At 43.3% G+C, this 25780-nt stretch overlaps 1 protein-coding gene across 1 annotated transcript; it reads left to right on the top strand.

Moving 5' to 3' along the window:
* Window positions 1-9506: 9506 nt before the first annotated feature.
* Window positions 9507-24471, top strand: LOC124007963 (zinc finger protein 2-like). Its single transcript, XM_046318868.1, has 2 exons — window positions 9507-10014; window positions 22520-24471. Exons 1-2 carry the CDS (start codon window positions 9726-9728, stop codon window positions 23713-23715), a joined length of 1485 nt encoding a protein of 494 aa, XP_046174824.1. The 5' UTR covers window positions 9507-9725; the 3' UTR covers window positions 23716-24471.
* The last annotated feature ends 1309 nt before the right edge of the window (window positions 24472-25780 follow it).

The following is a 25780-nucleotide window of genomic DNA, read 5'->3' as shown; positions in this document are numbered from 1 at the left end:
TTATTTTTCGCTCGTTTCGAGTGTGTGATTTCTTACCGTCCGGGTAGCAAGAACACCAAGCCTGATGCCTTATCCCGTCTTTTTAGTTCTTCTGTGGCTTCTACTGATCCCGAGGGGATTCTTCCTTATGGGCGTATTGTCGGGTTGACAGTCTGGGGAATTGAAAGACAGGTTAAGCAAGCACTCACTCACACTGCGTCGCCGCGCGCTTGTCCTAGTAACCTTCTTTTCGTTCCTGTTTCCACTCGTCTGGCTGTTCTTCAGTGGGCTCACTCTGCCAAGTTAGCTGGTCATCCCGGTGTTCGAGGCACTCTTGCTTCTATTCGCCAGCGCTTTTGGTGGCCGACTCAGGAGCGTGACACGCGCCGTTTCGTGGCTGCTTGTTCGGACTGCGCGCAGACTAAGTCAGGTAACTCTCCTCCTGCCGGTCGTCTCAGACCGCTCCCCATTCCTTCTCGACCATGGTCTCACATCGCCCTAGACTTCATTACCGGTCTGCCTTTGTCTGCGGGGAAGACTGTGATTCTTACGGTTGTCGATAGGTTCTCTAAGGCGGCACATTTCATTCCTCTCGCTAAACTTCCTTCCGCTAAGGAGACGGCACAAATCATCATCGAGAATGTGTTCAGAATTCATGGCCTCCCGTTAGACGCCGTTTCAGAAAGAGGTCCGCAATTCACGTCACAGTTTTGGAGGGAGTTCTGTCGTTTGATTGGTGCGTCCGTCAGTCTCTCTTCCGGGTTTCATCCCCAGTCTAACGGTCAAGCAGAGAGGGCCAATCAGACGATTGGTCGCATACTACGCAGCCTTTCTTTCAGAAACCCTGCGTCTTGGGCAGAACAGCTCCCCTGGGCAGAATACGCTCACAACTCGCTTCCTTCGTCTGCTACCGGGTTATCTCCGTTTCAGAGTAGTCTGGGTTACCAGCCTCCTCTGTTCTCATCCCAGCTTGCCGAGTCCAGCGTTCCCTCCGCTCAAGCGTTTGTCCAACGTTGTGAGCGCACCTGGAGGAGGGTGAGGTCTGCACTTTGCCGTTACAGGGCACAGACTGTGAGAGCCGCCAATAAACGTAGGATTAAGAGTCCAAGGTATTGTTGCGGCCAGAGAGTGTGGCTTTCCACTCGCAACCTTCCTCTTACGACAGCTTCTCGTAAGTTGACTCCGCGGTTCATTGGTCCGTTCCGTGTCTCCCAGGTCGTCAATCCTGTCGCTGTGCGACTGCTTCTTCCGCGACATCTTCGTCGCGTCCATCCTGTCTTCCATGTCTCCTGTGTCAAGCCCTTTCTTCACACCCCCGTTCATCTTCCCTCCCCCCCCCTCCCGTCCTTGTCTTACAAGGTACGTAGGATCATGGACATGCGTTCTCGGGGACGGGGTCACCAATACTTAGTGGATTGGGAGGGTTACGGTCCTGAGGAGAGGAGTTGGGTTCCGTCTCGGGACGTGCTGGACCGTTCACTGATTGATGATTTCCTCCGTTGCCGCCAGGATTCCTCCTCGAGTGCGCCAGGAGGCGCTCGGTGAGTGGGGGGGGTACTGTCATGTTTTGTCTTATATTGTCTTGTCATTTTGCTTTTCCTTCTGTTCGTTTTCCCCCTGCTGGTCTTTTTAGGTTCGTTCCCCTTTTTCTCTCTCCCTTCCTCTCTCTCTTCTCTCTATCGTTCCGTTCCTGCTCCCAGCTGTTCCTATTCCCCTAATCAATCATTTAGTCTTCCCACACCTGTTCCCTATCTTTTCCCCTGATTAGAGTCCCTATTTCTCCCCTTGTTTTCCGTTTCTGCCCTGTCGGATCCTTGTATATTGTTCACCGTGCTGTGTCTTTGTATCGCCCTGTCGTGTCGTGTTTCCCTCAGATGCTGCGTGGTGAGCAGGTGTCTGAGTCTGCTACTACGGTCAAGTGCCTTCCCGAGGCAACCTGCAGTTTATTATCGAGTCTCCAGTCAGTTCTCGTGATTACGAGTGAAATTGCTTTTATGCTTTATTTACCGCTCCGATTTGTCTAGGAGTATTGCTATTTCCTTAAACTGGATTAAAGACTCTGTTTTCGCCAAGTCGCTTTTGGGTCCTCATTCACCTGCATAACACAATCATTGGGTATCTCACTGCACCCTCAAATGCCATGTTTTGAAATATACAGACAGATGGATTGAAAGTAATTTTACATTTTAACTGTACTTCTGACAGACAACTTTCTAACTAACTCCGCTCATATCTTTTGGACATTATAACATTCCCAGAATGCATTGATTATTGAGTTATTGTTAGTTTTACACTTAATAAGGATCTCTACAGATCAGTGTCCCACCCACGGGACTGTTGAGCTAATGTGCGCTAATGCGATTAGCATGAGGTTGTAAGTAACAAGAACATTTCCCAGGACATAGACATATCTGATGTTGGCAAGAAGCTTAAACAGAACATTAACAATGGATCAATGCATACAATCTAGAGGCGAAAGAAACACACAGTTGTTTAGGCGAGGTGCTGGCTAGCAGAGTAGATCACCTGTTTAGGAGAGTTGCTGGATAGCGGAGTAGAACACCTGTTTAGGAGAGGTGCTGGCTTGCGGAGTAGAACACCTATTTAGGAAAGGTGCTGGCTAGCAGACCTGTTTAGGAGAGGTGCTGGACATAAAAATTATTAAATAACACATATGGAATCATGTTGTAACTTTCCTTAAGTGTGCAAAGCTGTCATCAAGGCAAAGGTCGGCTACTTTGAAGAATCTCAAATATAAAATATATTTTGATTTGTTTAACACGTTTTTGGTAACAACATGATTCCATATGTGTTGTTTCAGAGTTTTGATGTCTTCACTATTATTCTACTATGTAGAAAATAGTCAAATTAAAGAAAAAACTCTTGTGTGTTAGGTATGTCCTATTTTTTTACATTTGGAGAAAACATTGGGAGGGATCTTAGACAATTCTCCATACAGAATCCTACCAGGTCCTTATGGACTGCCCTCTTCAATTCAAACGACAGGTTTTCAAATGGGGTTAAAGTGTGGGGCCTGAGATGGCCCTGCGTTCTCATTCTGACACCAAACCCACCACTGGTAGTTGTAGCTAAACACCTCTATTTCCCAGTAATCTGACTACAGCACCACTTTCAATCCAATTACCAATGTTGTTTAGCCTTTTATTGTCTCCAGTCATTTACATGTCTTGGATGACATGAACATAGAGCTCCATGGTAACACCAGTGGGTTTAGAGTCTAAATTAGAATACAGAACAGAACCCCGTACCTACTGTCAAATATGGTGCTGGATCTTTGGGCTTCAACTGGTCCAGGGACACTTAAGGCCTCAGCCTATAAAAAATATATATTATAGAGCTCTGCTCAGACTATAAACATGACAATATATATTATAGAGCTCTGTTCAGCCTATAAACATGACATCTATTATTATAGAGCTCTGCTCAGCCTAAAGACATTATCTAATATTACTGACTAGGTATCCCCCTTTACCTATTTTTATTTTTATTGTTTTCACCTTTATTTAACCAGGTAGGCTAGTTGAGAACAAGTTCTCATTTGCAACTGCGACCTGGCCAAGATAAAGCATAGCAGTGTGAACAGACAACACAGGGTTACACATGGAGTAAACAATTAACAAGTCAATAACACAGTAGAAAAAAAAGAGTCTATATACATTGTGTGCAAAGGGCATGAGGAGGTAGGCGAATAATTACAATTTTGCAGATTAACACTGGAGTGAAATGATCAGATGGTCATGTACAGGTAGAGATATTGGTGTGCAAAAGAGCAGAAAAGTAAATAAATAAAAACAGTATGGGGATGAGGTAGGTAAAATTGGGTTGGCTATTTACCGATAGACTATGTACAGCTGCAGCGATCGGTTAGCTGCTCAGATAGCAGATGTTTGAAGTTGGTGAGGGAGATAAGTCTCCAACTTCAGCGATTTTTGCAATTTGTTCCAGTCACAGGCAGCAGAGAACTGGAACGAAAGGGGGCCAAATGAGGTGTTGGCTTTAGAGATGATCAGTGAGATCCACCTGCTGGAGCGCGTGCTACGGGTGGGTGTTGCCATCGTGACCAGTGAACTGAGATAAGTCGGAGCTTTACCTAGCATGGACTTGTAGATGACCTGGAGCCAGTGGGTCTGGCGACGAATATGTAGCGAGGGCCAGCCGACTAGAGCATACAGGTCGCAGTGGTGGGTGGTATAACGTGCTTTAGTAACAAAACGGATGGCACTGTGATAAACTGCATCCAGTTTGCTGAGTAGAGTGTTGGAAGCTATTTTGTAGATGACATCGCCGAAGTCAAGGATCGGTAGGATAGTCAGTTTTACTAGGGTAAGTTTGGCGGCGTGAGTGAAGGAGGCTTTGTTGCGGAATAGAAAGCTGACTCTAGATTTGATTTTAGATTGGAGATGTTTGATACGAGTCTGGAAGGAGAGTTTACAGTCTAGCCAGACACCTAGGTACTTATAGATGTCCACATATTCAAGGTCGGAACCATCCAGGGTGGTGATGCTAGTCGGGCGTGCGTGTGCAGGCAGCGAACGGTTGAAAAGCATGCATTTGGTTTTACTAGCGTTTAAGAGCAGTTGGAGGCCACGGAAGGAGTGTTGTATGGCATTGAAGCTTGTTTGGAGGTTAGATAGCACAGTGTCCAAGGACGGGCTGGAAGTATACAGAATGGTGTCGTCTGAGTAGAGGTGGATCAGGGAATCGCCCGCAGCAAGAGCAACATCATTGATATATACAGAGAAAAGAGTCGGCCCGAGAATTGAACCCTGTGGCACCCCCGTAGAGACTGCCAGAGGACCGGACAGCATGCCCTCCGATTTGACACACTGAACTCTGCAAAGTAGTTGGTGAACCAGGCAAGGCAGTCATCAGAAAAACCGAGGCTACTGAGTCTGCCAATAAGAATATGGTGATTGACAGAGTCGAAAGCCTTGGCAAGGTCGATGAAGACGGCTGCACAGCACTGTCTTTTATCGATGACGGTTATGATATCGTTTAGTACCTTGAGCGTGGCTGAGGTGCACCCGTGACCGGCTCGGAAACCAGATTGCACAGCGGAGAAGGTACGGTGGGATTCGAGATGGTCAGTGACCTGTTTGTTGACTTGGCTTTCGAAGACCTTAGATAGGCAGGGCAGGATGGATATAGGTCTGTAACAGTTTGGGTCCAGGGCGTCTCCCCCTTTGAAGAGGGGGTGACTGCGGCAGCTTTCCAATCCTTGGGGATCTCAGACGATATGAAAGAGAGGTTGAACAGGCTGGTAAATAGGGGTTGCAACAATGGCGGCGGATAGTTTCAGAAATAGAGGGTCCAGATTGTCATAGAGCTCTGCTATAAACATGAGAGCAAGATTAGATTTTATGTTCTACATTATTATTATTATGTTTTTTATTAAATTATGGAATGTTCTGAAAACTGACTTCAGGTTATTGAGGAATCTAGCCTTACAGGAAGACAGTTTTATTTTATGGAGGTTTAATTCAGTTGTCTGTTTAGTATTTAACTAAATACTCTGTTCGTCTTTGGTAGGAGAGGGACCAGACTCTCACTCTAACAGTTGGGAGACTCCTTCAGAGGAGTCCAGCAAGCCAACACCTCTGTTCCCAGTGTGGAAAGAGTTTTAAGTGGCTGAGTGGCTGAGTTTTTCTCAGCTCAAGACATGATCACGTCGAAAATCGTATTAAAATAGTTTTAAAAATATGTCTTGATTATGAACTTAAGATTGATTGAATACAAGTGTAATCCACTAAATGTTGTTCACTATATAATTGGGATATTTCAAACAAGTGAATTATTCAATAGATTAATATTAGTATTGCTTCATTCAGATTGTCATTGTAAATGTAAATGGTTCTCAAATGACATATCTGATTAAATAAAGATGAAATAAAGTAAATGCCATATTATTTCTGGGAAGTCTATTTGATTCTAAGTTCGGATATATCAATTATTTTTCAGATGCTACATAGTGATTTTCCAAACTCACTTCAAAGAGAGAGACTTGATAATAAATGATCAATTAAATAATAAATTAAATAATAAATAAATAAAAATAAATAAATAAAAATAGATAAATAATAAATTGACTTGAACATAAATTCCAACATACCAATTAGGATTTGGCTAAAAATACTTGAATCAGTCATAGAGCCCATTGCCCTTTATGGTTGTGAGGTCTGGGGTCCGCTCACCAACCAAGACTTCACAAAATGGGACAAACACCAAATTGAGACTCTGCACGCAGAATTCTGCAAAAATATCCTCCGTGTACAACGTAAAACACCAAATAATGCATGCAGAGCAGAATTAGGCCGATACCCACTAATTATCAAAATCCAGAAAAGAGCCGTTAAATTCTACAACCACCTAAAAGGAAGCGATTCACAAACCTTCCATAACAAAGCTATCACCTACAGAGAGATGAACCTGGAGAAGAGTCCCCTAAGCAAGCTGGTCCTGGGGCTCTGTTCACAAACACAAACACACCCTACAGAGCCCCAGGACAACAGCACAATTAGACCCAACCAAATCATGAGAAAACAAAAAGATAATTACTTAACACATTGGAAAGAATTAACAAAAAAAAACAGAGCAAACTAGAATGCTATTTGGCCCTACACAGCGGCAGAATACCTGACCACTGTGACTGACCCAAAATTAAGGAAAGCTTTGACTATGTACAGACTCAGTGAGCATAGCCTTGCTATTGAGAAAGGCCGCCGTAGGCAGACATGGCTCTCAAGAGAAGACAGGCTATGTGCTCACTGCCCACAAAATGAGGTGGAAACTGAGCTGCACTTCCTAACCTCCTGCCCAATGTATGACCATATTAGAGAGACATATTTCCCCCAGATTACACAGATCCACAAAGAATTCGAAAACAAATCCAATTTTGAAAAACTCCCATATCTTTTGGGTGAAATTCCACAGTGTGCCATCACAGCAGCAAGATTTGTGACCTGTTGCCACGAGAAAAGGGCAACCAGTGAAGAACAAACACCATTGTAAATACAACCCATATTTATGCTTATTCATTTTATCTTGTGTCATTTAACTATTTGTACATTGTATATATATATAATATGACATTTGTAATGTCTTTACTGTTTTTAAACTTCTGTATGTGTAATGTTTACTGTTAATTTTTGTTGTTTTTCACTTTATATATTCACTTTGTATGTTGTCTACCTCACTTGCTTTGGCAATGTTAACACATGTTTCCCATGCCAATAAAGCCCTTGAATTGAATTGAATTGAATTGAATTGACTTGAGGATGTGACATGTTTGTGACATCACTGCTATTTACAATCAGTGTTCCACTATTTAGAATCTAATAGTGTTCCATTCCATCATTTACTCCATTTAGAATCTAATAGTGTCCATTCCATAATTTCCTCTATTTAGAATCTAGTAGTGTTCCATTCCTTCATTTAATAAGCCAATAACAGTTGTTTAATCATTTTGACTGGCAAAAGAGACGTTACAGCATGCCTGCCAACTGGCTATACAGGCAAAAGCTTAATATGTCGAATGTGACCAGGTTTGTGCAGATTGCTTTCAGAGGTAGGCTGTACCCAGAGTAATGGAGGACGCTATAAGTTTTATTGAATGCCCAGAATTATTATCGATAATCAAGGAGCAAGTGGGGATTGTAACTTTTAATCCGCTTTTATTGTACAATCTTTTCCCTAAAAGTAAATTGAATATTCTCCTTATTTCATCAAAAGTAGATCCATAAAATCGACACACTTCCAACAATTTGCATGGGTTTTTTGGCAGTGTTTTTTTACCAGGAGACTGTAGTGCCACTTTCGCAAAAGGAGCATGAAGCAAAAGGAGCATGCGTTGGTCAGACCTCGTCAGGCAGTATCGATTGCCGTACCAGGCGATACAGCCTGACAGGATGCTCTCAATTGTGCCAAGACAAATTTCTTCAGCCTCCTGAGGTTGAAGAGTCGCTGTCCTTCACCACATTTCTGTGTGGGTGGACCATTTCAGTTTGTCATTGATGTGTACGACGAGGAACTTTCAATTTTCAACCTTCTCCACTGTGTCCCATCGATGTGGATAGGGGGAGGGGTGCTCCCTCTGCTGTTTCCTGAAGTCCACGATCATCTCCTTTGTTTTGTTGACGTTGGGCGAAAGGTTATTTTCCTGGCTCCACACTCCCAGGGCCCTCACCTCCACCCTGTGGGTTGTCTCATCATTGCTGGTAATCAGGCCTACTACTGTTGTGTCGTCTGCAAACTTTATGATTGAGGCGTGTTTGGCCATGCAGTCATGGGTGAACAGGAGGTACAGGTGGGGGCTGAGCACCCATCCTTGTGGGTATCAGCGACGTGGATGTGTTTTTTCCTACCTTCACCACCTGGGGGGCCGCCCGTCAGGAAGTCCAGGACACAGTTACACATGGCGGAGTTCAGACCCAGGGCATCAAGCTTAATGAAGAGCTTGGAGGGTACTATGGTGTTGAATGCTGAGCTATAGTCAATGAACAGCATTCTTACATAGGTATTCCTCTTGTCCAGATGGGATAAGGCAGTGTGCAGTGTGATTGTGTCGCCTGTGGATCTATTGAGGCATTAAGGTGAATGCACCAATTTGTAAGTCGCTCTGGATAAGAGCGTCTGCTAAATGACTTAAATGTAAATGTAATTAAGAAAATTGAAGTGGGTCTAGGGTGACAGGTAAGGTAGAGGTGATATAATCCTTGACTAGTCTCTCAAAGCACTTCATGATGATGGAAGTGAGTGCTACGGGGCGATAGTCACTTAGTTCAGTTAACTTTTCTTTCCGGGCTCCCGAGTGGCGCAATATTTTAAGGCATCTCAGTGCAAGATTCATCACTACAGTCCCTGGTTCGAATCCAGGCTGAATCACATCTGGCCATGATTTAGAGTCGAATACGGCACCGCACAACTGGCTCTGTGTCGTCCGGGTTTGGCCAGGGTAGGCCGTCATTGTAAATAAAGAAATTATTCTAAACTGACTTGTCTATTTAAATAAAGGTTAATATATATATATATATATATATATATATATATATATATATATATATATATATATATATATATATATATATATATATATATATATATATATATAGGAAAATGGTGGACATCTTGAATTATGTAGGGACAGTAGACTGGGATAGGGAGAGATTGAATATGTCTGTAATATGTCTCATAGCAAAGGGTCTGAATACTTATGTGAAAAAGGTATTTCTATTTTAGCTTTCGCTTTGTATTGTGTGTAGATTGATGAGGAACATTTTATATTTAATCCATTTTAGAATAAGGCTGTAAGGTAACAAAATGTGGAAAAAGCCAAGGGGTCTGAACTACTGAACTAAAGTATTTTATTTACTTATTAACTACATTTAAAACGAACTTTATCTGAAAATAAAATATGATCCTCAACTCCCCGTTTCCCCGATGTGAGTCTTTCAGGCGACGCTGCAAGCGTGACGTATAATCTAGTGGACGGTTCTTCAGAAACAGCTCGCCAACCACCCCGGTAGCTTGCTAGCCAACATAGCCGAAAGATTCCAGCTATTTATACGCTTTCGGTGTATATTACCTACTGTGTTTTAGACACACTTCTGTCATATCTACTTGTTAAACTATTTAATATTACGTTATTTTTTATTAGTCAGCTATAGTAGTTGGCTGGTTAAGTTAGCACTAGCCTAGTCACTAATGATAGCTAGCTAACATCCCTGAACATGAGCTCCCTAAACTTCTCTCCTGTTGAAGAAGAGGAGGTCTGCTGGACGGAGAAAGAAACTCTGGGGCTGAACATTGTCGTGAAAGAGGAGAAGGAAGAAGAGGATGTCACAGTTAAACAAGAAGTAGAGGGTGAGGCTGTTACAGTGAAAGAAGAAGAAGAAGACGTTTCAGTGAAAGAAGAGGAGGCAGAGAAAGATGATGCAGTTTTTGGAGTGAAGAAGGAAGGGGAGATTACAGTCACATTGAAAGATGAAGATGAGGAGATGGGAGATCTGATTAACACCAGTAAGTACCGCCTTAAATGTGTTTTTAACTTTGAATATTCTGAGTTGGCTCGTCAATACCTCTTCAACGGAGAGCCCTAAGATGATGACTGACATGTCTAGAATCAAACGACGTAGAGAGCAAGCTACCCCTTGTTTTCTCCGTTCCGTTTCCAAAAAGTGACTTAACATATACATTTGAGAAGGGTCTATCTGCTGACCGCAGACTGGGGGGCACGGCATGTAGTGATTTAAATGTAGTGATGATTTACTACATACCGTGCCCCCCAATAGTGCCATGTGAGAGTTGGGTTGGCTCCACCAACGAATATGGATATACTGACAAGATGTCTCTCCGCCCTGACAAGGGGAGTCGTTGTCCACAAAGCGGCACTGCGGGTTGTCTCTCCTACATATCCTTTCTTTGGATTGGTGGATCCATCTTATTATTGTAATCTATTGTTTATATTATATGAGTGTTGTTGACGTCAACCGCCTGTATTCAATTGAGAGAGATGCTAAGCTACTAGCATGAATATGCATAGCGATCTGGAGACAACTCTTAGTGTTTTTATCAAAGTTGTCGGTATGTCACGTGTCCACATAACTTAAGCATTAAGAAACTTATGTTTGATCAAGTAAACCTCATAACATAATAATATTATTATTATTATTATGTTTATTCTTGGGCCTCTATAACTATATCTAGTGTTTTTATTTTATTTATGTTGTTGTGTGATTTGGACTAATTCCCTCTACCACACGGAACCCCACTAATCTACTGACGGAACGCAAGAGGTGGCTAACAACAGACCCCCTTCCTATGCTAGCTTGCTACCGATGTCCTGGCTAGCTGTCTAAATCGCCTTGACCCTGAAACCAACCACTCCACTCTCTGGACTCTTTTGATCACTCGACTAAGGATGCCTCTCCTTAATGTCAATATGTCTTGTCCATTGCTGTTCTGGTTAGTGTTTATTGGCTATTTCACTGTAGAGCCACTAGTCCTGCTCACTATACATTATCCAATTTATTAGTTCCACCACCCACACATGCAATGTCATCTCCTGATTTCAATGATGTTTCTAGAGACAATATCTCTCTCTTCATCACTCAATACCTAGGTTTACCTCCACTGTATTCACATCCTACCATACCTTTGTCTGTACATTATACCTTGATGCTATTTTATCGCCCCCAGAAACCTCCTTTTACTCTCTGTTCCAGACGTTATAGACGACCAATTCTTATTGATTTTAGCCGTACCCTTATTCTTCTCCTCCTATGTTCCTCTGGCGATGTAGAGGTGAATCCAGGCCCTGCAATGCCTAGCTCCACTCCTATTCCCCAGGCGCTCTCTTTTGATGACTTCTGTAACCGTAATAGCCTTGGTTTCATGCATGTTAACATTAGAAGCCTCCTCCCTAAGTTTGTTCTATTCACTGCTTTAGCACACTCTGCCAACCCAGATGTTCTAGCTGTGTCTGAATCCTGGCTTAGGAAGACCACCAAAAATTCTGAAATTTTAATTCCAAATTACAACATTTTCAGACAAGATAGAACTGCCAAAGGGGCGGTGTTGCAATCTACTGCAAAGATAGCCTGCAGAGTTCTGTCCTACTATCCAGGTCTGTACCCAAACAATTTGAACTTCTACTTCTAAAAATCCACCTCTCTAAAAACAAGTCTCTCACCGTTGCCGCCTGCTATAGACCACCCTCTGCCCCCAGCTGTGCTCTGGACACCATATGTGAACTGATTGCCCCCATCTATCTTCAGAGCTCGTGCTGCTAGGCGACCTAAACTGGAACATGCTTAACACCCCAGCCATCCTACAATCTAAACTTGATGCCCTCAATCTCACTCAAATTATCAATGAACCTACCAGGTACCCCCCAAAGCCTTAAACACGGGCACCCTCATAGATATCATCCTAACCAACTTCCCCTCTAAATACACCTCTGCTGTCTTCAACCAAGATCTCAGCGATCACTGCCTCATTGCCTGCATCCGTAATGGGTCAGCGGTCAAACGACCTCCACTCATCACTGTAAAACGCTCCCTGAAACACTTCAGCGAGCAGGCCTTTCTAATCGACCTGGCCGGGGTATCCTGGAAGGATATTGATCTCATCCCGTCAGTAGAGGATGCCTGGATATTTTTTTAAATGCCTTCCTAACCATCTTAAATAAACATGCCCCATTCAAGAAATTTAGAACCAGGAACAGATATAGCCCTTGGTTCTCCCCAGACCTGACTGCCCTTAACCAACACAAAAACATCTTATGGCGTTCTGCATTAGCATCGAACAGCCCCCGTGATATGCAGCTGTTCAGGGAAGCTAGAAACCGTTATACACAGGCAGTTAGAAAAGCCAAGGCTAGCTTTTTCAAGCAGAAATTTGCTTCCTGCAACACTAACTCAAAAAAGTTCTGGGACACTGTAAAGTCCATGGAGAATAAGAACACCTCCTCCCAGCTGCCCACTGCACTGAAGATAGGAAACACTGTCACCACTGATAAATCCACCATAATTGAGAATTTCAATAAGCATTTTTCTATGGCTGGCCATGCTTTCCACCTGGCTACTCCTACCCCGGTCAACAGCACTGCACCCCCAACAGCAACTCGCCCAAGCCTTCCCCATTTCTCCTTCTCCCAAATCCATTCTGCTGATGTTCTGAAAGAGCTGAAAAATCTGGACCCCTACAAATCAGCCGGGCTAGACAATCTGGACCCTTTCTTTCTAAAATTATCTGCCGAAATTGTTGCCACCCCTAGCCTGTTCAACCTCTCTTTCGTGTCGTCTGAGATTCCCAAAGATTGGAAAGCAGCTGCGGTCATCCCCCTCTTCAAAGGGGGGGACACTCTTGACCCAAACTGCTACAGACCTATATCTATCCTACCATGCCTTTCTAAGGTCTTCGAAAGCCAAGTTAACAAACAGATTACCAACCATTTCGAATCTAACCATACCTTCTCTGCTATGCAATCTGGTTTCAGAGCTGGTCATGGGTGCACCTCAGCCACGCTCAAGGTCCTAAACGATATCTTAACCGCCATCGATAAGAAACATTACTGTGCAGCCGTATTCATTGATCTGGCCAAGGCTTTCGATTCTGTCAACCACCACATCCTCATCGGCAGACTCGACAGCCTTGGTTTCTCAAATGGTTGCCTCGCCTGGTTCACCAACTACTTCTCTGATAGAGTTCAGTGTGTCAAATCGGAGGGTCTGCTGTCCGGACCTCTGGCAGTCTCTATGGGGGTGCCACAGGGTTCAATTCTTGGACCGACTCTCTTCTCTGTATACATCAATGAGGTCGCTCTTGCTGCTGGTGAGTCCCTGATCCACCTCTACGCAGACGACACCATTCTGTATACTTCCGGCCCTTCTTTGGACACTGTGTTAACAACCCTCCAGGCAAGCTTCAATGCCATACAACTCTCCTTCCGTGGCCTCCAATTGCTCTTAAATACAAGTAAAACTAAATCCATGCTCTTCAACCGATCGCTACCTGCACCTACCCGCCTGTCCAACATCACTACTCTGGACGGCTCTGACTTAGAATACGTGGACAACTACAAATACTTAGGTGTCTGGTTAGACTGTAAACTCTCCTTCCAGACCCATATCAAACATCTCCAATCCAAAGTTAAATCTAGAATTGGCTTCCTATTTCGCAACAAAGCATCCTTCACTCATGCTGCCAAACATACTGACCATCCTACCAATCCTCGACTTTGGCGATGTCATTTACAAAATAGCCTCCAGTACCCTACTCAACAAATTGGATGCAGTCTATCACAGTGCAATCCGTTTTGTCACCAAAGCCCCATATACTACCCACCATTGCGACCTGTACGCTCTCGTTGGCTGGCCCTCGCTTCATACTCGTCGCCAAACCCACTGGCTCCATGTCATCTACAAGACCCTGCTAGGTAAAGTCCCCCCTTATCTCAGCTCGCTGGTCACCATAGCATCTCCCACCTGTAGCACACGCTCCAGCAGGTATATCTCTCTGGTCACCCCCAAAACCAATTCTTTCTTTGGCCGCCTCTCCTTCCAGTTCTCTGCTGCCAGTGACTGGAACGAACTGCAAAAATCTCTGAAACTGGAAACACTTATCTCCCTCACTAGCTTTAAGCACCAACTGTCAGAGCATCTTACAGATTACTGCACCTGTACATAGCCCACCTATAATTTAGCCCAAACAACTACCTCTTTCCCAACTGTATTTAATTTATTTATTTATTTTGCTCCTTTGCACCCCATTATTTTTATGTCTACTTTGCACATTCTTCCATTGCAAAACTACCATTCCAGTGTTTTACTTGCTATATTGTATTTACTTTGCCACCATGGCCTTTTTTGCCTTTACCTCCCTTCTCACCTCATTTGCTCACATTGTATATAGACTTGTTTATACTGTATTATTGACTGTATGTTTGTTTTACTCCATGTGTAACTCTGTGTCGTTGTATCTGTCGAACTGCTTTGCTTTATCTTGGCCAGGTCGCAATTGTAAATGAGAACTTGTTCTCAACTTGCCTACCTGGTTAAATAAAGGTGAAATAAAAAATAAATAACACATCAACAACAGTCACCCACGAAGCATCGTTACCCATCGCTCCACAAAAGCCGCGGCCCTTGCAGAGCAAGGGGAACTACTACTTCAAGGTCTCAGAGCAAGTGACGTAACCGATTGAAACGCTATTTAGCGCACACCGCTAAATAAGCTAGCCGTTTCACATCCGTTACACACACATGACTTGAGATAGCCAGGGATCAATATAACCAGAAGAAAATGACCAATTTCCCACCTGCTGCTGGCCTTCGTATATTCTGACGTTATGCTCCTGAAGTTTCCGTTAAAATTGGCGAACTTATTTCCATTTGGAGTGCTAATTTATCTTACTATTTCTACCGACCTGCGTGCCAATTATGAACGAGTTACAACACCTGTTTGGCCCCACCATTTCCTGGGTCGGTGAAGTGCGGTATTAACTTTAAGGAATAAATCCGAGTCTCACGCTCATCACCTGTTGAAGGAGGGGCTTGCAGCGAGGCGTGGATTTAATAGTATGTTGTACCTATTTTCCCCCCTTCAGGGAACAGTAGTTATAGTCATAACATGTGGATTTAACCTGTTAAATCGACCCTCTACTTTTTCGAACATTCTGTTAAAAATCGCGCAACATTTCAGCGCCCTGCTACTCATGCCAGGAATATAGTATATGCATATGATTAGTATGTGTGGATAGCAAACACTCTGTCGTTTCTAAAACTGGTTAAATCACGGCTGTGACTTTAACAGAGCGTGAGTTTCATCGAATAGCGCAGGAAAACCTGATCACTGAAAATGGAAATAAATATCCTTGTGCTTACTTCCAGGAACTGTTCAAAGTGAACCGAATTACATGAGACCGAGGTTTCAGCGCCTACAGCTACCACACGTTGTCTAGAGTCTTGTCATTTGATTCGCAATTGATTCTTGGTCTAACCGGTTCAAGGGAACTCCTTCCCTCCGTTCTCCGACCGGATGTTTTGGTCGAGCTCTCTCGGCCATGTTTTTTTCCAGACGACACCTATAGAAGTTACATCGCCTCCTGATGAATTTTATCGCTTATTAACGTGTACTAATACCTAAAGTTGCATTACAAAAGTATTTCGAAGTGTTTTGTGAAAGTTTATCGTCGACTTTTTGAATTTTAAAAAATGACGTTACGTTATGAAACGCTCTTTTTTTCCGTTTATCATACAGTCTACATAGAACGATATCTAGGCTATATATGGACCGATTTAATAAAAAAAAGACCCAATAGTGATTATGGGACATCTAGGAGTGCCAACAAAGAAGATGGTCAAAGGTAATGAATGTTTTATATTTTTATTGTGCGGTTTGTGTAGCGCCGAATATGCTAATTATTTTGTTTACGTCCCCTGCGGGTCTTTTGTGGTGTTACATGCTATCAGATAATAGCTTCTCATGCTTTCGCCGAAAAGCATTTTAAAAATCTGACTTGTTGCCTGGATTCACAACGAGTGTAGCTTTAATTCAATGCCCTGCATGTGTATTTTAATGAACGTTTGAGTTTTAACTAATACTATTAGCATTTAGCGTAGCGCATTTGCATTTCCAGAGCTCTAGATGGGACACCTGCGTGCCAGGTAGGAGCAAGTGGTTAATAGTATGTTGTACCTAGTTACCCTCCTTCAGGGAACAGTAGTTATAGTCATAACATGTGGATATTGTAGTGTCTTAACACTTAGTACTTATTTATGTAATAAGAAAGACTCGGAATACAAGCAATTGAACTGGAGCTTCACATTTACTCAAACGAGTTAGTACCAGAATAACATAGAACAACACTGCAGCATGGCCAAGGGTGCTCCCTCCTTAAAGGGGACATCAGTAATTAACAGAACATAACATTCCTTCTCTTATACAATCAGAGTTACTTTTACCAAACCACAACTGAAACATTTCCCAGAACTTGTTGTAGTTATTTTGCATCTTTTAATTTGAACTTGAACTGTTAGTTTTTGTTTGTTTGTTTATAAGTCTAGTCTGTCTGGTGGACGGTGCCTTCGTTCTGGGTAGTGCCTTTGATTGTCTGGAGGCTCCTGAACATCCTCAGTTTGTGCTTGTTCCATTATAGCTTCTGCTATAGCAGCACCTTCATCAACACGTTCCCTTCTTTCAGCCTGGGGTCTCTTTTACTGCCCCACCGTCCTCTACAGGTCTCTGTGTGTCACTCTCAGGATCTCTCTATGCCTGTTCTCTCTCGATTGTTGTGCTGTTTTCCGTGGAATGCATTTGGTTAATGTGACGCCGCCAGATTATGTCTGGGCTCACTTGAACCTGGTAAGTTCTGGGTCCCGTTTGTGTGTGTACGGTCCCTCTTGTCCATTTCCCTCCTCTTCTGTAGTCTCGCACCATCACTTCCTGTCCTGTTTGGAGATGGCGCTCCCGGCCACCGGAGAGCATCTTGGCTTGTTTGTTCAGCACTTCATTACGCCTGTTTAACTTCATTGATGTCCAGCTGTGTGTGGAGAGGCCTCCCGAACATCAGTGCGGCTGGGCTTTCATTTGTCGTGGCATGTGGGGTGTTTCGGTAGGAGGCCAGGAACTTGGCCAGTTTTGTTTGCAAAGTCCCTTCGTCTCGTTTTGCTGCACGGAGTCCATTTACATTTACATTTAAGTCATTTAGCAGACGCTCTTATCCAGAGCGACTTACAAATTTGTGCATTCACCTTATGACATCCAGTGGAACAGTCACTTTACAATAGTGCATCTAAATCTTAAAGGGGGGGAGAGGGAATACTTATCCTATCCTAGGTATTCCTTAAAGAGGTGGGGTGTTTCAGGTGTCTCCGGAAGGTGGTGATTGACTCCGCTGTCCTGGCGTCGTGAGGGAGTTTGTTCCACCATTGGGGGGCCAGAGCAGCGAACAGTTTTGACTGGGCTGAGCGGGAGCTGTACTTCCTCAGTGGTAGGGAGGCGAGCAGGCCAGAGGTGGATGAACGCAGTGCCCTTGTTTGGGTGTAGGGCCTGATCAGAGCCTGGAGGTACTGAGGTGCCGTTCCCCTCACAGCTCCGTAGGCAAGCACCATGGTCTTGTAGCGGATGCGAGCTTCAACTGGAAGCCAGTGGAGAGAACGGAGGAGCGGGGTGACGTGAGAGAACTTGGGAAGGTTGAACACCAGATGGGCTGCGGCGTTCTGGATGAGTTGAAGGGGTTTAATGGCACAGGCAGGGAGCCCAGCCAACAGCGAGTTGCAGTGATCCAGACGGGAGATGACAAGTGCCTGGATTAGGACCTGCGCCGCTTCCTGTGTGAGGCAGGGTCGTACTCTGCGGATGTTGTAGAGCATGAACCTACAGGAACGGGCCACCGCCTTGATGTTGGTTGAGAACGACAGGGTGTCGTCCAGGATCACACCAAGGTTCTTAGCGCTCTGGGAGGAGGACACGATGGAGTTGTCAACCGTGATGGCGAGATCATGGAACGGGCAGTCCTTCCCCGGGAGGAAGAGCAGCTCCGTCTTGCCGAGGTTCAGCTTGAGGTGGTGATCCGTCATCCACACTGATATGTCTGCCAGACATGCAGAGATGCGATTCGCCACCTGGTCATCAGAAGGGGGAAAGGAGAAGATTAGTTGTGTGTCGTCTGCATAGCAATGATAGGAGAGACCATGTGAGGTTATGACAGAGCCAAGTGACTTGGTGTATAGCGAGAATAGGAGAGGGCCTAGAACAGAGCCCTGGGGGACACCAGTGGTGAGAGCGCGTGGTGAGGAGACAGATTCTCGCCACGCCGCCTGGTAGGAGCGACCTGTCAGGTAGGACGCAATCCAAGCGTGGGCCGCGCCGGAGATGCCCAACTCGGAGAGGGTGGAGAGGAGGATCTGATGGTTCACAGTATCGAAGGCAGCCGATAGATCTAGAAGGATGAGAGCAGAGGAGAGAGAGTTAGCTTTAGCAGTGCGGAGCGCCTCCGTGATACAGAGGAGAGCAGTCTCAGTTGAATGACTAGTCTTGAAACCTGACTGATTTGGATCAAGAGTCCTTGCTTTAGGGTTTGCAAAAAGCGTTCTGCCAGCCCATTGGTGGCAGGGTGGTATGGAGCTGAGGTTGAGTGTTTGATACCATTGTACCAATTAATCGTTCATCTGAATCACTGCCACTGTTCTCTGCTAGTGCATTCACAGACCCTTTAATTTTCTCAGTTTTCCTGTTGTGACTGAATTCTGCTTTGCATGCTCTTTGAATGTGCCCCCTACTACTGCATTTGTGACAAATTTCGTCTTTGAAATGGCAGTCCTCTGCTCTGTGATCATCTGTCACACCTGTTGCATTTTTCGGCCACACGGGGGCACTGTCGACTGCGTGAACTTGTGCAGGGAAATTTGTGACAGGTCAGTAGTTCTTTTACTTTGCAACTCAAATGCATCTTTAGTCTCGATTTCCATAGCCACAGCAATGTCAACAACCTTTGCAAACGTGATCTCTGATTCTGTGAGCAAACGTTTTTGAATGTGTTCATGTTTCAGTCCACAAACAAATATATCCCTTAATGTGTCATTTAGGTTCTCTCCAAACTGGCAATGTTCAGACAGTTTCTTCAACACTGCTACATATGTACTAACACCCTCCCCCTCATTCTGATCTCTCTTGTGGAAACGAAAACGTTCCACAATGAGGAGTGGTTTAGGTGATAGGTGATTTTGCAATATCTCCACAATCTCTGTGAATGTTTTATTTGAGGGCTTCAGAGGGGCAGTCAGATCTCTTAGCAAACTGTATGTTTTTGGGCCAATTAAACTCAACAACGCTGGTACTCTTTTGTTATCAGCAATGTCGTTTGCAATGAAGTACTGTTCCAGTCGTTCAATGTAAAGTTGCCCAGTTTTCTTGCGTGTCATCAAACACATCTATTTTCCCGATGCTAGCCATTCTCTTTACCTCTTTACCACGGGTCTATATGCCGCCTCGTCAGCTCTCCCCTCGTCTTCACTGCTTGCTAGTTGTTGTGCTACAGGGTCAAAATCTTCCTCTCTTCCTACGAACTCCATCTGTATTCGTGATGCACACTGCAGGTAATCATCCTCGTCGCCATTGTAGTGTCTTAACACTTAGTACTTATTTATGTAATAAGAAAGACTCGGTATACAAGCAATTCAACTGGAGCTTCACATTTACTCAAACGAGTTAGTACCAGAATAACATAGAACAACACTTCACATGACCAAGGGTGCTCCATCCTTAAAGGGGACATCAGTAATTAACAGAACATAACAGATATAATAGTATGTTGTACCTTGTTTCCCTCCTCCAGCAGTAGTTATAGTCATAAAGTTATGCTTGTCATATGAAAAACTTCAACTTAAATACTGGATCTTAAAATTGGACAGTTTGTTGTATTCAGATCATTGAAATGCTCCCTAACTACGTAACATTTAGTGTCTCCTTATGTTACGCTGGGAAAACAGTTTTCATGGGCACATAAATCCTACATAATTTTAGAGTTTACTAAATCCGAGAGTAAACCTTAAGTTGATTCACAACACACAAATGGATACTGTCATTAACGCGGTTCTGCAGTGATTACACACAATACTTAATACGGTAGCTGTTTAGTTAGTCACACGTTCAACTATCATCAGCTGATCCCAGAAATAATTTTCTGAATGACAGACATGCAACAACTACCAAAGTGCTTCTTCATTCATTACTCTGGTAAAGACAGTTATGCTGTGCTCCATGTTGAATCCAACATTTCTAACAAATTGATGTTTATAATGTGTTGTTGTATGCTTGATTTACAGTAGGGTCTCGTTAGTCTGTTTCAACATAGAGATACTTAGCTTATAATGTGTAGAGGTCGACCGATTAATCGGAATGGCCGATTACATTGCACTCCACGAGGAGCCTGCGTGGCAGACTGACTACCTGTTATGCGAGTGCAGCAAGGAGCCATGGTAAGGTGCTAGCTAGCATTAAACGTATCTTATAAATAAATAATATTTAGACTTATGGATGCCACCCGTTAGATAAAATATGGAACGGTTACGTATTTCACTGAAAGTATAAGCATTTTGTTTTCAAAATGATACTTTCCGGATTCGACCATATTAATGACCTAAGGCTCGTATTTCTGTGTGTTATTATGTTATAATTAAGTCTATGATTTGATAGAGCAGTCTGACGATAGAGCAGTCTGGCGGTGGTAGGCAGCAGCAGGCTCATAAGCATTTATTCAAACAGCACTTTAGTGCGTTTGCCGGCAGCTCTTCGCTTTGCTTCAAGCATTGAGCTGTGTTTTACTTCAAGCATATCATCTCCCGAGATTAGGGTGGTGTAACCAATGTGAAATGGTTAGCTAGTTAGCAGGGTGCATGCTATTAGCGTTTCAGTTGGTGACGTCACTCGCTCTGAGACCTTGAAGTAGTTGCTCTGCAAGGACCGTGGCTTTTGTGGAGCGATGGGTAACGATGCTTCGAGGGTGGCTGTTGTCGATGTGTTCCTGGTTCGAGGCCAGGTAGGTTCGAGGGGAGAGACGGAAGCTTATACTGTTCCACTGGCAATTCTAAAGTGCCTATAAGAACATCCAATAGTCAAAGGTATATGAAATACAAATCGTATAGAGAGGAATAGTCCTATAATTCCTATATTTAACTACAACCTAAAACTTCTTACCTGGGAATATTGAAGACTCATTTTAAAAGGAACCATCAGCTTTCATATGTTCTCATGTTCTGAGCAAGAAATTTAAACGTTAGCTTTTTTACATGGCACATATTGCACTTGTACTGTCTTCTCCAACACTTTGTTTTTGCATTATTTAAACCAAATTGAACATGTTTCATTATTTATTTGAGGCTAATTTGATTTGATTGATGTCACTAAACTCTTTCCACATTTTGTTACGTTACAGCCTTATTCTACAATGGATTGAATAAATACCAATCATCACCAATCTACACACAATTTCCAATAATGACACCATAATACCCCATAATGACAAAGAGAAAATAGGTTTGGAGAAAAAATGTCACATTTATTAAAAAGAAAAAACAGATACCTTATTTACATAAGTATTCAGACCGTTTGCGACTCAAAACTGCGCTCATGTGAATCCCGTTTCCATTGATCATCCTTGAAATGTTTCTACAACTTGATTGGAGTCCACCTGTTTTAAATTCAATTGATTGGACATGATTTAGAAAGGCACACACCTGTCTAGCTACCACAGCATTCTGAAGCGATACGCCATCCCATCTGGTTTGCACTTAGTGGGACTAATCATTTGTTTTTCAAAAGGACAATGACCCAACACACCTCCAGGCTGTGTAAGGGCTATTTGACCAAAAAGGAGAGTGATTATTGAGTGCTGCATCAGATGACCTGGCCTCCACAATCACCCAACCTCAACCCAATTGAGATGGTTTGGGATTAATTGTACCGCAGAGCGAAGGAAAGCAGCCAATAAGTGCTCAGCATATGTGGGAACTCCTTCAAGACGGTTTGAAAAGCATTTCAGGTGAAGCTATTTGAGAGAATGACAAGAGCGTGCAAAGCTGTCATCAAGTGAAAGGGTGGCACCTTTGAAGAATCAAAAATATATTTTGATTTGTTTACCACTTTTTTTGGTTACTACATGATTCCATATGTGTTTTCATGTCTTTACTATTTACTCTACAATGTAGAAAATAGTCAAAATAAAGACAAACCCTGGAAAGAATAGGTGTGTCCAAACTTTTGACTGGTACTGTATATATCATTGTTTTCTTCTTCCACAGGCAAACATGTAAGGAAAGCTTTATTTAAATAAAAAGGGATGCTGTCAAAAATGTATTGAATTCAAAAGGATTTACCCAGCCTACAAAGCACTTACAGCCACACAGTTCTGCTCTTTTATTGAGGGATTCTAGTCTAGATTAAAGCTCATAGGAAGACAGTTTTATCATGTGGAGGTTTCATTTAGGTCTCTGTTTAACTCGATACTGTTTGTCTTTGGCAGGAGAGAGACCAGACTCTGACAGCAGGAAGAGTCCTTCAGGGGAACCAGACCCAGAGACGCCCAAACCAGCGAGACGACACCACTGCCCCCACTGTGAAAAGAGTTTTCGCTGGTTAGGGAATCTAAAGCACCATGAGAGAACACACACAGGAGAAAAACCATACCACTGCTTCCAATGTGAAAAGGGATTTTCCGGATCAGGGGACTTAAAAGCTCATGAAAGGACACACACGGGAGAAAAGCCTTATCACTGTTCCCAGTGTGGAAAGGGTTTTACTGTGTTAAATAACCTGAAAAGGCATGAGAGAACACACACAGGAGAAAAGCCTTTTCAATGTTCCCAGTGTGGAAAGAGTTTTACCCTGTTAGCTAATCTGAAAAGGCATGAGAGAATACACACAGGAGAAAGTCCTTATCACTGTTCCCACTGTGGAATGAGTTTTACTCAGTTTGCGAGCCTGAAGGCACATGAGTGGACACACACAGAAGAAAAGCCTTTCCAGTGTTCCCAGTGTAGAAAGATTTTTACCCTGTTAGCTAACCTGAAAAGGCATGAGAGAATACACACAGGAGAAAAGCCTTACCATTGCTTCCATTGTGAAAAGAGATTTTCCCGATCAGGGGACCTAAAAGCTCATGAGTGGACACACACAGGAGAAGAACCTTTCCATTGTTCCCAGTGTGGAAAGCGTTTTACCGTGTTAGCTAACCTGAAAAGGCATGAGAGAATACACACAGGAGAAAAGCCTCATCACTGTTCCCACTGTGGAATGAGTTTTATTCAGTCAAGGAGCCTGAAGGAGCATGAGTGGACACACACAGGAGAAAAGCCTTTCCAATGTTCCCAGTGTGGAAAGAGTTTTATCGTGTTAAGTAACCTAAAAAGGCATGAGAGAATACACACAGGAGAAAAGCCATTCCAATGTTCCCATTGTGGAAACAGTTTTACTCAGAGAGGGCACCTACAAGAGCATGAGAGAATTCACACAGGAGAAAAGCCTTACCACTGCTCCCAGTGTAAAAATAGATTTTCCCGAGTAGGGGACCTGAAAGCTCATGAGAGGACACACACAGGAGAAAAGCATTTCCAATGTTCCCAGTGTAGAAAGAGTTTTACTGTGTTAGCTACCCTGAAAAGGCATGAGAGAATGCACACAGAAGAAAATCCGGGCCCCGAAGACGTGGATGTCGATTAAGGCAACCCCTCACACCTCTCTGATTCAGAGGGTTTGGGTTAAATGCGGAAGACTCATTTCAGTTGAATGCATTCTGTTGTACAACTGACTAGGTATCCCCCTTTCCCTTTGCCTATAGAGCTCTGCTATAAACATGAGAGCAAGATTAGATTTTATGTTCTGCATTATTTTTATTGCGTAAGCCACCAAGTTAAAGAAATTATGGAATGTCCTGAAAACTGACATTAGGTTTTTGAGGAATCTCTAAGTCTCGCAGGAAGACAGTGTTATTTTATGTTTTTTTAAACAGTTTTAATTCAGTTCTCTTCTTACTATTTAACTAAATAACTCTGTCTTTGGTACGAGAGGGACTAGACTTATTACTGTTCCCACTGTGGAAAGAGTTTTCTTCAGTTAGGGATCCTGAAGGAGCATGAGTGGACAAACTGCCGCCTGCCAAACTGAGAAATGGGTAGAAGGGTAGAAGGGCCTTGGTCAAGGAGGTGACCAAGAACCCGATGGTCACTCTGACAGAGCTCCAGAGCTCCTCTGTGGAGACGGGAGAACCTTCCAGAAGGACAACCATCTCTGCAGCACTCCAAGGCCTTTGTAGTAGAGTGGCCAGACGGAAACCACTCTTCAGTAATAAGAACAGGACTGCCTGCTTGTAGCCAAAAGGCACCTAAGGACTGAACTCTTTGGCCTGAATGCCAAGCGTCTCGCCTGGCATAAAGCATGGTGGTGGCAGCATCATGCTGTGGTCATGTTTTTCAGCGGCAGGGACTGGGAGACTAATCAGAATCGAGGGAAAGATGAACGGAGCAAAGTACAGAGAGAACCTTGATGAAAACCTGCTACAGAGACCTCAGACTGGGGCAACGGTTCACCTACCAAGAGCACACAGCCAAGACAACGGCGGAGTTGCTTCAGGACAAGTCTCTGAATAACCTTGAGTGGCCCAGCCAGACCCTGGGCTTGAACCCGATCGAACATCTCTAGAGAGACATGAAAATAGCTGTGCAGTGACGCTCCCCATCCAACCTGACAGAGCTTGAGAGGATCTGCAGAGAAGAATGGGAGAAACTCCCCAAATACAGGTGTGCCAAGCTTGTAGCGTCATACCCAAGAAGACTCAAGGCTGTAAATCGCTGCCAAAGGTGTTTCAACAAAGTACGTAGTAAAGAGTCTGAATACTTATATAAATGTGATTTTTCAGTTTATTTTAATAAATTAGCAAAAAAAATATTTAAAAACGTGTTATGTGGTATTGTGTGTAGATTGAGTATTTTTTATCCATTTTAGAATAAGGCTGCCATGGTAACTTAACAAATGTAGAACATTTGGAAGGGGTTTGAATACTTTCTGAATGCACTGTAGGAGCAGTATAGACCTAGTCTGTTCATTATATACATCTACATGATGTATTGTTTAACATGTAATTCTCCCATGTCTCCCATGTTTTCAATAATCCAGCGCCCTCACCTAGGGAGGATAACGACACTAAAATGTTTTTTGAAATTACAGAACACATTCTTCCAAACAGAATCTCTCCAGGTCCTTGATTTATTTTGTCTGCGCTTGTGGACTGCCCTGTTAAATTCAAACCACAGGTTTTCAATGGAGTTCAAGTCCGAAGACTGAGATGGCCATTGAAAAGGTTGATTTTGTGCCCAACTAACCATTTCTTCATGGATGTTGATGTGTCTTGCTGGAAGATCAATTAAGGTAAAACCAGGTTTTGGGCCAAAATATCCTGGTAGTGAGTAAAGTTGATTTAGTATCAATAACTAGGTGCTTATTTTGATATCTTGTTATTTGACTGAATCAGGAATACAGATATGGAGTAGATGTAGAGTTTGTTTAAAATTCTCATAAAAAATCTGAACTAATCAAACAACACTTGTTGCTCTTGTACGTGTTGATATAATATTCTTATTTTAATAGAGATAAAAATGTTTCCCTAAACTGCTTTATAATATTATAATTCAATGAAGAAATAAAAAAGTTTTCCCTCCTCAACTGCGTTTCCTCCCTCCAGACAGTAGATGTTGATATGTGTCTTTCAGGCGATGTTACACTAGAGTGT

The sequence above is a fragment of the Oncorhynchus gorbuscha genome, linkage group LG21 (genome assembly GCF_021184085.1).
Source record: "Oncorhynchus gorbuscha isolate QuinsamMale2020 ecotype Even-year linkage group LG21, OgorEven_v1.0, whole genome shotgun sequence".
Taxonomy (NCBI): domain Eukaryota; kingdom Metazoa; phylum Chordata; class Actinopteri; order Salmoniformes; family Salmonidae; genus Oncorhynchus; species Oncorhynchus gorbuscha.
The sequence above is the reverse complement of the archived record's forward strand: the minus strand, read 5'-3'. Positions and strand labels throughout refer to the sequence as shown.

Bases quoted from the DNA above. Each gene is read 5' to 3' on its own strand.
- LOC124007963 (XM_046318868.1), top strand. From the start codon at position 9,726: ATGAGCTCCCTAAACTTCTCTCCTGTTGAAGAAGAGGAGGTCTGCTGG. The intron at 10,015-22,519 runs GTAAGTACCGCC...TGTCTTTGGCAG, and splicing joins GGGAGATCTGATTAACACCA to GAGAGAGACCAGACTCTGAC.